This window comes from Biomphalaria glabrata, chromosome 1 (genome assembly GCF_947242115.1).
Source record: "Biomphalaria glabrata chromosome 1, xgBioGlab47.1, whole genome shotgun sequence".
NCBI classification, from domain to species: Eukaryota; Metazoa; Mollusca; class Gastropoda; family Planorbidae; genus Biomphalaria; species Biomphalaria glabrata.
In genome coordinates, this window is record NC_074711.1 from 61,481,478 (window position 1) to 61,493,702 (window position 12,225).

At 34.8% G+C, this 12,225-nt stretch overlaps 1 protein-coding gene across 1 annotated transcript in view; it reads left to right on the forward strand.

Annotated features, from left to right (window-relative positions):
• LOC106072175 (A disintegrin and metalloproteinase with thrombospondin motifs 7-like) overlaps positions 1-12,225 on the forward strand; it is a 175,386-nt gene that overhangs the window by 114,997 nt on the left and 48,164 nt on the right. The window contains exon 4 of the mRNA XM_056006094.1: positions 7,581-7,752. Coding sequence (XP_055862069.1) covers positions 7,581-7,752 — 172 coding nt within the window. The remainder of the gene's footprint in view (positions 1-7,580; positions 7,753-12,225) is intronic.

Sequence of the window (12,225 nt, forward strand, 5' to 3'; positions counted from 1 at the left end):
TTTTATACGTTATTTCTCCCATATCCATGATCGGATCAAGTTGAAACTTTGCAGAATTATTCATCGGCGTAGACAATGCATGAATCACTAGAAAAAAATGAACAAATTAATCAATTGATTTCTGGTAATTAATTATTTTGTTTGATACCAACAAAGGGAATTAATCCTTCAGTATTTAAAAGATGTCGCTATGTAGTTTTGTTTGCCCTTAGATAATTGAACATGTTATCGTTCCCACAACCTCGGATCAAGATGTACATTTAGACACTTATCTGTTGTACCTAACATAACATTCATGAATCGGAAACAAAATTAACTAATCAGTCAATTAATTATTGGTAATTAATTATTTTGTTTTATATCGAATAAGGGAAATTACTTGTACATTAATGAAAGATAAGTAAGTGCGGAGTACTTCTCCTTAGATATTCTTTATTTTTTAAATAGTTTGCATGGTATCTATATTTTTCTGTGTTTAACTTTTTCATGTATATAATGACATAATAATCTAAAAAGTAACATATTAACTATATATTTGTGAAGACACTTTTTTTTTCAGCATTAGAAAAGAAGTGATTATGTACAACCAGTTTAAAGATAAAGACACATTTCCTACTCCATATGATAGGACAGATTTTTATAAGTTCCCCTTCTTACCTAATGCCATCGGGTTGCCGAATCAGCCAGATAACCAATAACTTTGCAGAGTTTAAGTCTAAAGGGCGTAACTATTGTCTATTTTTCAGGCACGTCTGCAAGATTAGAGAAGAAAATAATTTTTCAGTTTTTGGTTTATCTCCATTAAATAAGTCCTGACGTTTACTTCTGGTCTTATAGTCTATGTCCCTCTATACAGTCCATATTGGCGTTTGCAAGGACATCGTTGTTTGTAGTGCGGCCTTGCCAAGATGGAGCGCAAGCATCTTTGTTGAAAGCATTCAAGTAGTCTTAGTTGCTCTCAGTTTAATACCCATGTCTCAGATCCAGTTACGCTGGGCAGGGCACGTATCCCGTATGGGGAACGAACGTATGCCAAAAGTCTTTTTTGGTGAGTTAAAAGGTGGTTGACGTAACAGAGATGCCCGACGCTTTAAAGACCAGTTAGGCGCCAACTTGCCTTAGCTGACAGAGAGCACCTGGCAGCATACATTCAGAACGGGACAAAAAGAAAATCCTCTGCTGAGGACAGACGCAGACGGCGAAAAGAAAATCTTAACTCTTTCTCTCCGTAATTATTTACCACATTCTGGTGGAATCAACGCTGGTATCATCAGTTAGGAGAGAAAGAGTTAATCGACCACCGGCGGACAATGGTTATGCTTGCCCTGGGTGTGGCAAAATATGAAGGTCAAAGCTGGGGCTGCGTATCCACGGGAAATACTGCATTCCTCATTAATCTTCGGGCTCGAAGACAAGCCTTATTATTATAGTCCATATGTGTGTGTGTATCCTATTTGAGCAGTGAAGCCCAAGGCTTGCACTCACACAGCTGAGAGTTTGGATGATAAGTGTGATGTACACATGGATGACTTTGGTGATAACATGAACGAAAACTATTTTTTTTTTAATAAGAGATAGAGATTGTGTTTTACGATGATTTCAGCAGCAGAAAAATTCGCTAACGATCAACATGGTCTGTAGGTTTGTAAAAAACAAGGCGAATAAAATAAAAATTAATAATAATAATAATAATAATACATGTGATGCATGTATCATAACTTTTTTTTTATCCATTCAGTTTAAACTATACTCCATACTAACTAGCTGTAATTATATAGGCCACTGAGTGACTTTACCATGAAGAAGCAATAAAAAAGACATATATTGTACACGAGCGATATATATAACGCTTTAATATGTTTTATAATGTGATTATATAACTTACAAAAAAAAAAAACAACAGTTATTAAAAGGGGAGGAGTTTTGAAGGGCATTTACACAATCTACTTCCTGTTCTTTGTGCAACCTTTTCCTGGGCATCTTCTTGACGGCATGCCAATAATACAATCTCAGTCTCCGCGATTGAGTGTGTGTGTGTGTGTGAAGTCATGCTTGCTGTGAATATCATTGAATAATCTCATTTAGAGCAATGAGTGTGTGTGTGTGTGTCTATTTAAAGTCATTCATGTAGTAAGCAGACGTAACCTATACACGAGCGTAGATAACATCTACAGGCAGCGGATCCAAAATTTGTTGGACATGGCGCTTTTAAAGTTTATAGAGCTACACAAATCTACTCATGAAGATGTGCATATAGCTCCTCTTGAAGCCACAGTTGTCATTCTTACATTGATCAGAAATTCCCTTTATAAACTATTTCTCAAACTAGTCTACTAAATGTGTGATATGGACTTTAAATTAAACTTTAAGAATCGATACTTAATAGCTCACTCTAATACATTTATAGATAAGATAGCATCGATTTCTTGCCTTCTTATCCACAGACAACAATGCAAGTAGACTCTATGTCGATACCAAAAATGTAAAAATTCGAATTCATTTGTCGGTACCTGAAATTTTAAAAACTTTATATGATGTGTCGTATATGACCTTGCAAGAGTCCGGATCGCAAACATAGTATATTGTTATATTGGAATCTGGTGGTGAATATATCTAGAGAGTCTCAGAAGTTACACCTGATGGCCCGATGCCCAGTTGTGTCATGGAAATACCTATGAAGAAATAGATGAATGTAATATTTCAAGTAGAAATGATGAACAGATTGAACATACACAATATATCAGGCATTAATTATTTTACTATTTTAAACTCGATAATATATCCACAAAAAGGACTCAACGTAAAGGTTGAACCTCATGGAACCATTAGCCAAATAGAATTGAATCGTGGAGAAACTGTTGTCGTAAGCTAATTCAAGAAAAGGGATATCGTAGTAGTATAGATGGCGAAAGGCACAACTCATTCCTATGTGATAATGATGTGGGGCAGCGAAAGATTTTCTTAGTAATTACGTATTACTATATTTTTTGTGGAAGTGACAAAGAAGAGTAGTTAGATCTAGTACTCTCCCCTGGGTCTGGTTTGGTTCCAGATTCGCCTGTTGGGAAAGGCCGCTTAAAAAAATCGAATTGCCTCTACAATATTTCTAGACTCGTTTTGCATGCCTCAAGGCCATGGCGTGCCATTCACACCTCGTTTCATTGACTGCACTTTTTTCTGTCTGATTCAACGAATCTCTCGGAGCGTAGACTATTAACGCCACACTGGCTTTTGATACTGTAAATCCGTTAATGTATTGGGTTGTACTATATCTATTTGTTAATAAGCAATCTCTTAAACAACTTAGATTTATATCTTTATTTTTGTTAAAGCTTGTATCAGTTCACTCCGTCTGGTAGGCCTACAAATCGTGTACACGTCATCTCTCCTTCCACCCATTCAAGTGGAAACCTTTGTCCCAAGCAAAACATGAATCAGTTTTTAAAAAATAACCAATTAATTCATTTGGGGTAATTAATCAATTTTTATTTAATATAGAAAAGAGAAATATATCATACAATATTGAGAAATTATGGCTGCAAATGTGCCGTTTTTTCCCGTGTTGCTTCCAACGAGTACGTTTACGAAGAAAGTTTGTTTTTTTTAAATTTGCAGAAGCACGAGTTTATAAATGTTAGTGTTAACTCCCATCTCATGATCATGCGTTGACTGCAACCATTTCGGTTAAAATAGCTGGTAATTAATTAACATTTTTGCGCCAAGATGTATTGAAAGATTTTATCCAAACTTAAAAAAAAAAATACTTCATAGAATACATAGAGTAAAACTAAAAAGTAAATTACGCCTGTCAGATCTTGCGATGTATAGGACATCTGTGTCATGTGGCCAGCACAACTTTCCCCAACTCTTGTCATGTTGGGTGGACTCAGGGTCGTCTTCACCGAGATTCAAATCCGAGAAAATACGAAAGCCAAGCGCTTTGACACTCTGCCACCAAGCTCGTGTAGCACATAGAGCTACAGAAACTATTGATACCTACAGGGATGCTTCGTTTTGAGAAATACAAAAACAGAATAAAACCTAGTCGAAAAAAGAATAACAAATTTTGGCAGTAAAAATCTTCCCTGTATTGACATTCCAATAATAAAGGCTTACTGTTGCTTAACTTTATCAGCTTTGTGATGCACTTAGCGATCAGGTTATATTTTACAACAGAGCCTAGATCTTTTGTATATTTCTATTTAAATACCAAATATCAGATTATAATAGATATTGTTGTAGCAGTAAAAAAAAAAAGGGGCTTTGATTTATTGTTAAATCTGTATCAATAACAACTAGCAATGTATTGTTATTTCGCAATACCATAGGGAAAGTATTTTTCTCTAAGATTATGTCTATGGAAATGCTTACAACTTTACCTAGTGGAATATTTTGATATTATCTTCTCCACTTCGATATGAAAGCAAAACATGCTCTGATCTTTCAAGATTTACACTCAGTAAAGAAGCAAAGACGTTTAGTGATGCATTCCTATCACTTTGTTATGGAAATGTTGGTTTTCCAGAGCATAGTAACCCAAGAACGAGAGATCGGAAAATTGTGTCAATTATATTTTTCTTTTCTTTCAATTTCGCGCAGTGTAGCCATTGTGTCATTGTGATCTGGGAAAAGGCAATTTTCGCATGAAACGAGAACACAATAACAATGAAATCAGCACATCTGAATTCCATCTCTTCTTACTTATTTTTAGCCCAAAGTGTGTCTAAGATATAAACATATCTAGAAAACAACAAATTAAATTAAAGTTAAATACAAACAAAAATAAAAAAAAACATTTTGTACAAAAAAGCCTATATCAACTCTCTCTCGGATTAAGCTGAAATTTTGGACAATTAATTCTTTTACCTGACAACACCACAATCCATTAAAAAAAGTTAATTAACTATTGGTAGTTGATTATTTGGTTTGGTATCTCGAACAAGGGAAAGAAATTGTACTTGACTAAAGTGGTGGCATAAGCTGAATTAGTCCCCTTTATAAGCGTTAAAGTAAGTTTTAAACTAACAAACAATACAAAACTATACAATCTTCTATAGTCATAAGCATCTAACTAGCAGAATGGTTAGTATGTTGGCATGAGGAGGCTTCAACCATGAGTTCAAATTCAGGTCGTTCCCCTTTTTTTTTTTTGTAAAAGCTTTTAAAAAAGGGATGACAGTAAAATTAACGCATCCACCTTTCTCTTTTCCCCACGCCGATGTTCCCACCTGGTCCAGATAAGTGATAGGACTATAGCATAGTGAGAAAGTGATAGGATTCTAGCATAGTGAGAAAGTGATAGGATCATAGCATAGTGAGAAAGTGATAGGATCATAGCATAGTAAGAAAGTGATAGGATCATAGCATAGTGAGAAAGTGATAGGATCATAGCATAAAGAGAAAGTGATAGGATCATAGCATAGTGAGAAAGATAGGATCATAGCATAGTGAGAAAGTAATAGGATCATAGCATACCGAGAAAGTGATAGGATCATAGCATAATGAGAAAGTGATAGGATCATAGCATAATGAGAAAGTGATAGGATCATAGCGTAGTGAGAAAGTGATAGGACCATTGCATAGTGAGAAAGTGATAGGATCATAGCGTAGTGAGAAAGTGATAGGACCATAGCATAGTGAGAAAGTGATAGGATCATAGCATAGTGAGAAAGTGATAGGACCATAGCATAGTGAGAAAGTGATAGGATCATAGCATAGTGAGAAAGTGATAGGACCATAGCATAGTGAGAAAGTGATAGGATCATAGCATAGTGAGAAAGTGATAGGACCATTGCATAGTGAGAAAGTGATAGGATCATAGCATAGTGAGAAAGTGATAGGACCATAGCATAGTGAGAAAGTGATAGGACCATAGCGTAGTGAGAAAGTAATAGGACCATAGCATAGTGAGAAAGTGATAAGATCATAGCATAGTGAGAAAGTGATAGGACCATAGCATAGTGAAAAGGTGATAGGATCATAGCATAGTGAGAAAGTGATAGGATCATAGCATAGTGAGAAAGTGATAGGACCATAGCATAGTGAGAAAGTGATAGGATCATAGCATAGTGAGAAAGTGATAGGATCATAGCAAAGTGAGAAAGTGATAGGACCATAGCATAGTGAGAAAGTGATAGGATCATAGCGTAGTGAGAAAGTGATAGGACCATTGCATAGTGAGAAAGTGATAGGATCATAGCATAGTGAGAAAGTGATAGGACCATAGCAAGTGAAAAAGTGATAGGACCATAGCGTAGTGAGAAAGTAATAGGACCATAGCATAGTGAAAAGGTGATAGGATCATAGCATAGTGAGAAAACTAAAAGCATGAGAGAGCGCTAAACAAAAACAATTGGTAAAAATATTTCTAATCGCACAAATTAATTGTTGTTGGTCTAGATCTACTACAAATTTAATTACATGACTGACCTAAACTAATACACTTTGTATAAGCTTTGTTGTTGTTTTAATAAGTATTTTTTTATGTTTGACTGTTGTTGTTTCGTGTTGTTGTGGAATTTGTTTTTGTGGTGTGTGTTAGACAAGTGTGTTAGACGAGTGTGTTAGACGAGTGTGTTAGACGAATGTGTTAGACGAATGTGTTAGACAAGTGTGTTAGACGAGTGTGTTAGACGAATGTGTTAGACGAATGTGTTAGACAAGTGTGTTAGACGAGTGTGTTAGACAAGTGTGTTAGACGAGTGTGTTAGACGAGTGTGTTAGACGAATGCGTTAGACGAGTGTGTTAGACAAGTGTGTTAGACGAATGTGTTAGACAAGTGTGTTAGACGAATGTGTTAGACGAGTGTGTTAGACGAATGTGTTAGACGAGTGTGTTAGACGAGTGTGTTAGACGAGTGTGTTAGACGAGTGTGTTAGACGAATGTGTTAGACGAGTGTGTTAGACAAGTGTGTTAGACGAATGTGTTAGACGAATGTGTTAGACGAGTGTGTTAGACGAATGTGTTAGACGAGTGTGTTAGACGAGTGTGTTAGACGAGTGTGTTAGACGAATGTGTTAGACGAGTGTGTTAGACGAGTGTGTTAGACGAATGTGTTAGACGAATGTGTTAGACGAATGTGTTAGACGAGTGTGTTAGACGAGTGTGTTAGACGAATGTGTTAGACGAATGTGTTAGACGAATGTGTTAGACAAGTGTGTTAGACGAGTGTGTTAGACGAGTGTGTTAGACGAGTGTGTTAGACGAATGTGTTAGACGAGTGTGTTAGACGAGTGTGTTAGACAAGTGTGTTAGACGAATGTGTTAGACGAGTGTGTTAGACGAATGTGTTAGACGAGTGTGTTAGACGAGTGTGTTAGACGAATGTGTTAGACGAATGTGTTAGACGAGTGTGTTAGACAAGTGTGTTAGACGAATGTGTTAGACGAATGTGTTAGACGAATGTGTTAGACGAGTGTGTTAGACGAGTGTGTAGTATTTGTGTCAATAGTTCTTTTTTTTTTCTATCAGCAGTCCGCTGATAAATAATGGTAACGACAGCAGCTATCCAATGAGGTATTTTCTTCTGGTGACGATTTCTTAGGAAAACTAAACATTTGAACTTTTTTTTCTCTGCAGCGAGGTTTCCTGTTGATTGAAGGTGAGGACTATCTCATAGAACCTGTCAAGGGACACAACGTCACCAAAGATACTGCCCATCCACATCTAGTATACAAGAGGTCAGCACTTCCTGACCAATTGGACTTCGTGTCCAGGCAGAAAAGGAAAGAACCGACTTGTGGTGTCCAAGGTAGGACATTTTTCAAAGCATCTGTGTCCTTGTATTTTCTGCCAGTCAAAATTGAGAAATTTTTCTGTCGGCATGTCCGTCTGATATGTTCTATTCTTTTACTTTAATACTGAAAGTGTAGGTCTTTCTGTCTCTTTTTCTCAGTTGTTCGGACATTCTAATTCCTTATGTCTTTTCATCGGACTTTCTGTGGTCTATTTACTAAGTTGTATAACTTATATTACATATTACCCGTTGCGGAATTAAAATGTGATAGAAACAATATCTAAAGGCACTTGTCAAAGCGAGCATTGATCAGCGATTTTTTTTTACTTGAAACCTTGAGATGGTGGAAATTAAACTTGCTTATTTTATTTAAAAGACACTATTAACAAGCGAAATATACAAAAGACAAAGCTTATCTTAAGGGGAAGAAATCCGCACTTAAAACGATATCTATCAATAACCTACAATTTATTTTCCTTATTTGAGATAATAAAACAACAACAAATAATTAATTGACTAATTAAGTATTTTTGTTTATCGATTCATGGTTTGTTAGTTGCAATAAAAAAACGTTTTAAGTATCATCCTGATTGGAGAATGCGTTAAAGAAGAAATAGCGTTAGCTGTTATTTAAGGGGACTAAACCCAACAAATTAGCCATATCAATGAATACTGAAGTATTAGTTTCCCTTGTTGGTATCAAATAAAATAATCAATACCAGTAATTCATTGTCTTATTGGTTAGTTTATTTTCATTGATTCGTGTATTGTCTATGCAAATAAATAATCGTGCAATGTTTCAACTTGATCCGAGAATGGGTTTGATAGAGATGAGTGTACACACTTTTTACCAGACAGACAGACAGACAGAGGGAATTGATATAAACTTTGTAAAAAATAATATTTTGTGGAAAGCATATGTACATGGATTGATTAGTATTGATATCTACAAACTGGTTGAACCTCGCGTCATGCATAGCGGAACTCATTAAAATCCGAACCTCTACTTTTTAATTCCCACAGGCTGTAAACCCTGACCCATACAACTCATTATCAATCCTACGATTACAAAAGCTATGCTCAATTATTCGTAAATTATAGGCAGCTATATTTGAATTTGTAGAAACTCCCGTTTTGTACTAACTTAAATGTATGTTTGGTTGTTGCTTACTTCTATAAATAAACTTCTATATAGTTAATTATACACGTAACGTAAATATATTGATCTAGAATTAGGTCTAGGTCCATATTTTGAATTTAATAAACCATTTCATTTGATTTAATTCAATTGTCATTGTAAATTAGCTTTCAATTTAGATTTAGACATAAATTAGGCATTGTAAACCTTAAACTAGATTTAGACTAGACCCCTTTAAAAACTAAAATCAACAACAGTCATCATGAAATTGCTCTGGCTATTTATCCTAATAATTACTAAATACACACTAGCTGAACACAGAACCAGATCTGCCTTAGTCAACACTAAACTTAAAAAGGAAACAACAGTCATAATCAATCATCACACTTTAGATCAAAGCAACTTAAAAAATAACCTAACATACACATCCATAACACTAAAGAAGATTACCCATCACAAATGGAAGTTCTCAATCAGACACAGCAGAAATAAATACCTATCACTGTTAATATTAATAGCAGGAGATGTAGAGTCAAATCCAGGGCCTAGATCTAAAGATAGATGCAACATCTGCAAAAAAGTATGCACCATGAAACAGAAAGCCATTCAATGTGACACCTGCGATGAATGGTACCATGCATCATGTCTCCATATGAATACACCTGTGTATTATGCCTTAGGCAACAAAGATGCATCATGGCACTGTGTACCGTGTGGGTTACCTCAGTTTACATCAGGACTGTTTGATTCCTTTGATGCAGACACTTCTAACCCATACAACATCCTAAACACCATCCCAAACCAAACTCACCAACCACTAGCCAGATCCACTCCTGTTAAACCTAAATCTACTAAAATTAATACAACAGCCTCACTAAACAAACCTACTAAAGAAGTAACACCAAAATACCTTAAAACCTTAGTAATAAATTTTCAAAGCATTAGGAACAAAACAGCAGACTTAGAAATTTTATTAGAATGTGAGAAACCAGACATAATTGCAGGCACAGAAACTTGGCTACATCCTGAAATTTATAATGCAGAAATTTTCAATAGTAATTATGAAATTTTTAGAAAAGATAGGGCTGATAATCATGGAGGAGTTCTTTTAGCAATAAAAAACACTCTTATAGCAGAAGAAATTACCTTACCTAACTCAAAAAATATAGAATCATCATTTTGTAAAATTAATACCACCTCAACATCCCTAATAATAGGCAGCATTTACAGACCACCAAATTCTAGTTTAGAATACATGCAGGAACTATGTAATCAGATTACTACACTTAAAGAGACAAATAAAAATGCAGTTTTTTGGATTATGGGTGATTTCAACCTACCTGATATAAATTGGAAAACACTAACCATAGATAAACACCAAAACCTTAAGGACATAAATGAGCTTTTCATAGACACTTTACACAACCTAAGTTTAGATCAAATCATTAAAAAGACAACTAGATTAAACAACACATTAGATCTCTTCTTAACCAACAGACCTGGATTAGTAGTTGATTATGATATTATCCCTGGTCTATCAGACCATGAGATCATAAAAATACACAGTCAGATAAAAGCAGTAGCCAATACAAAACCCAAAAGAAAAATCTTACTCTGGAATAAATGTAACCTAACACAACTACACCAAGCTGCATTAAACTTTCAACAAACATTCTTATTAGAAAAAGACATTAACCAACCAGTCGATGAACTCTGGAATTTCATTAAAAACCATCTTAAAAGCATTATAGAAAATCATATACCAACTAAATACACATCAAACAAAATAAATAAATGCTGGTTTAATAATAGACTAAAGAAGCTTTGTAAACAGAAGGAAAACCTCTATAGAAAATTTAAAGAAACTAATGCAGAAAGAGTTTACAAAAAGTATATAAAAATTAAACACTTAACCCAAAAAGTAAGCAGACAGCTGCAGAGTGAATACATAAACAATGTAATATCTAAAGATAACAACAAAAACCTATGGTCATACATTAAGTCTAAGAAAATGGAAACAACAGGCGTAGCGCCATTAAAAGATGAACATAACATAATACATAATGATAATGAAACTAAAGCAAACATTCTAAACAAATACTTTGCATCAGCATTCTCAGCCCCAGGAGACAAAGACATATTACTGAATTTGAACCAAGTAGACAACATAGAAGATATAGTAGTACAAGAAAATGGAATTCAAAAACTATTAGCCAACACCAAACCAAATAAAGCTTCTGGACCTGATGGTATTCCAGCTAGATTACTCAAAGAACTAAGTAATGAGCTAGCCCCAGTGTTCAAAATACTCTTTCAGGCTTCACTTAACCAGGGCAGAGTACCAAAGGACTGGAAAGAAGCTAATGTCACCCCCCCTATTTAAAAAAGGAGAAAAATCTGACCCAGGAAACTACAGACCAGTATCACTTACCAGCATCACATGTAAAATCCTAGAACACATAATATGTAGCAACATCATAAACCACTTAGACAAACATAATGTCCTCACACCATACCAACATGGCTTTAGGAAATATAGATCATGTGAAACACAACTAATAGGACTAATTGATGATTTTTCAAAAGGTTTAGATAATAGTGAACAAATAGATGCTATCTTACTAGATTTTTCTAAGGCTTTTGACAAAGTTCACCACCATAGTTTGCTTAAAAAATTAAAATATTTCGGCATTAATGGTCCACTGCATCAGTGGATTAAAGACTTTCTGATAGGGAGAGAACAAACTGTAATAATAAATGGCTCTAAATCAACACCGATAACAGTAAACTCAGGTGTACCTCAAGGAACAGTCTTGGGTCCACTACTATTTTTAATTTACATAAATGATTTACCAAATTGCATTAGTTCAGGAACAAAATGTGAAACACAACTAATAGGACTAATTGATGATTTTTCAAAAGGTTTAGATAATAGTGAACAAATAGATGCTATCTTACTAGATTTTTCTAAGGCTTTTGACAAAGTTCACCACCATAGTTTGCTTAAAAAATTAAAATATTTCGGCATTAATGGTCCACTGCATCAGTGGATTAAAGACTTTCTGATAGGGAGAGAACAAACTGTAATAATAAATGGCTCTAAATCAACACCGATAACAGTAAACTCAGGTGTACCTCAAGGAACAGTCTTGGGTCCACTACTATTTTTAATTTACATAAATGATTTACCAAATTGCATTACTTCAGGAACAAAAGTCAGATTATTTGCAGACGATTGCATAATATATAGAACAATAAAAACAACACAAGACACAGATATTTTACAAAGAGAATTAGATGAATTACAGAAATGGGAATCAAATTGGAGCATGTCTTTCCACCCAGAAAAA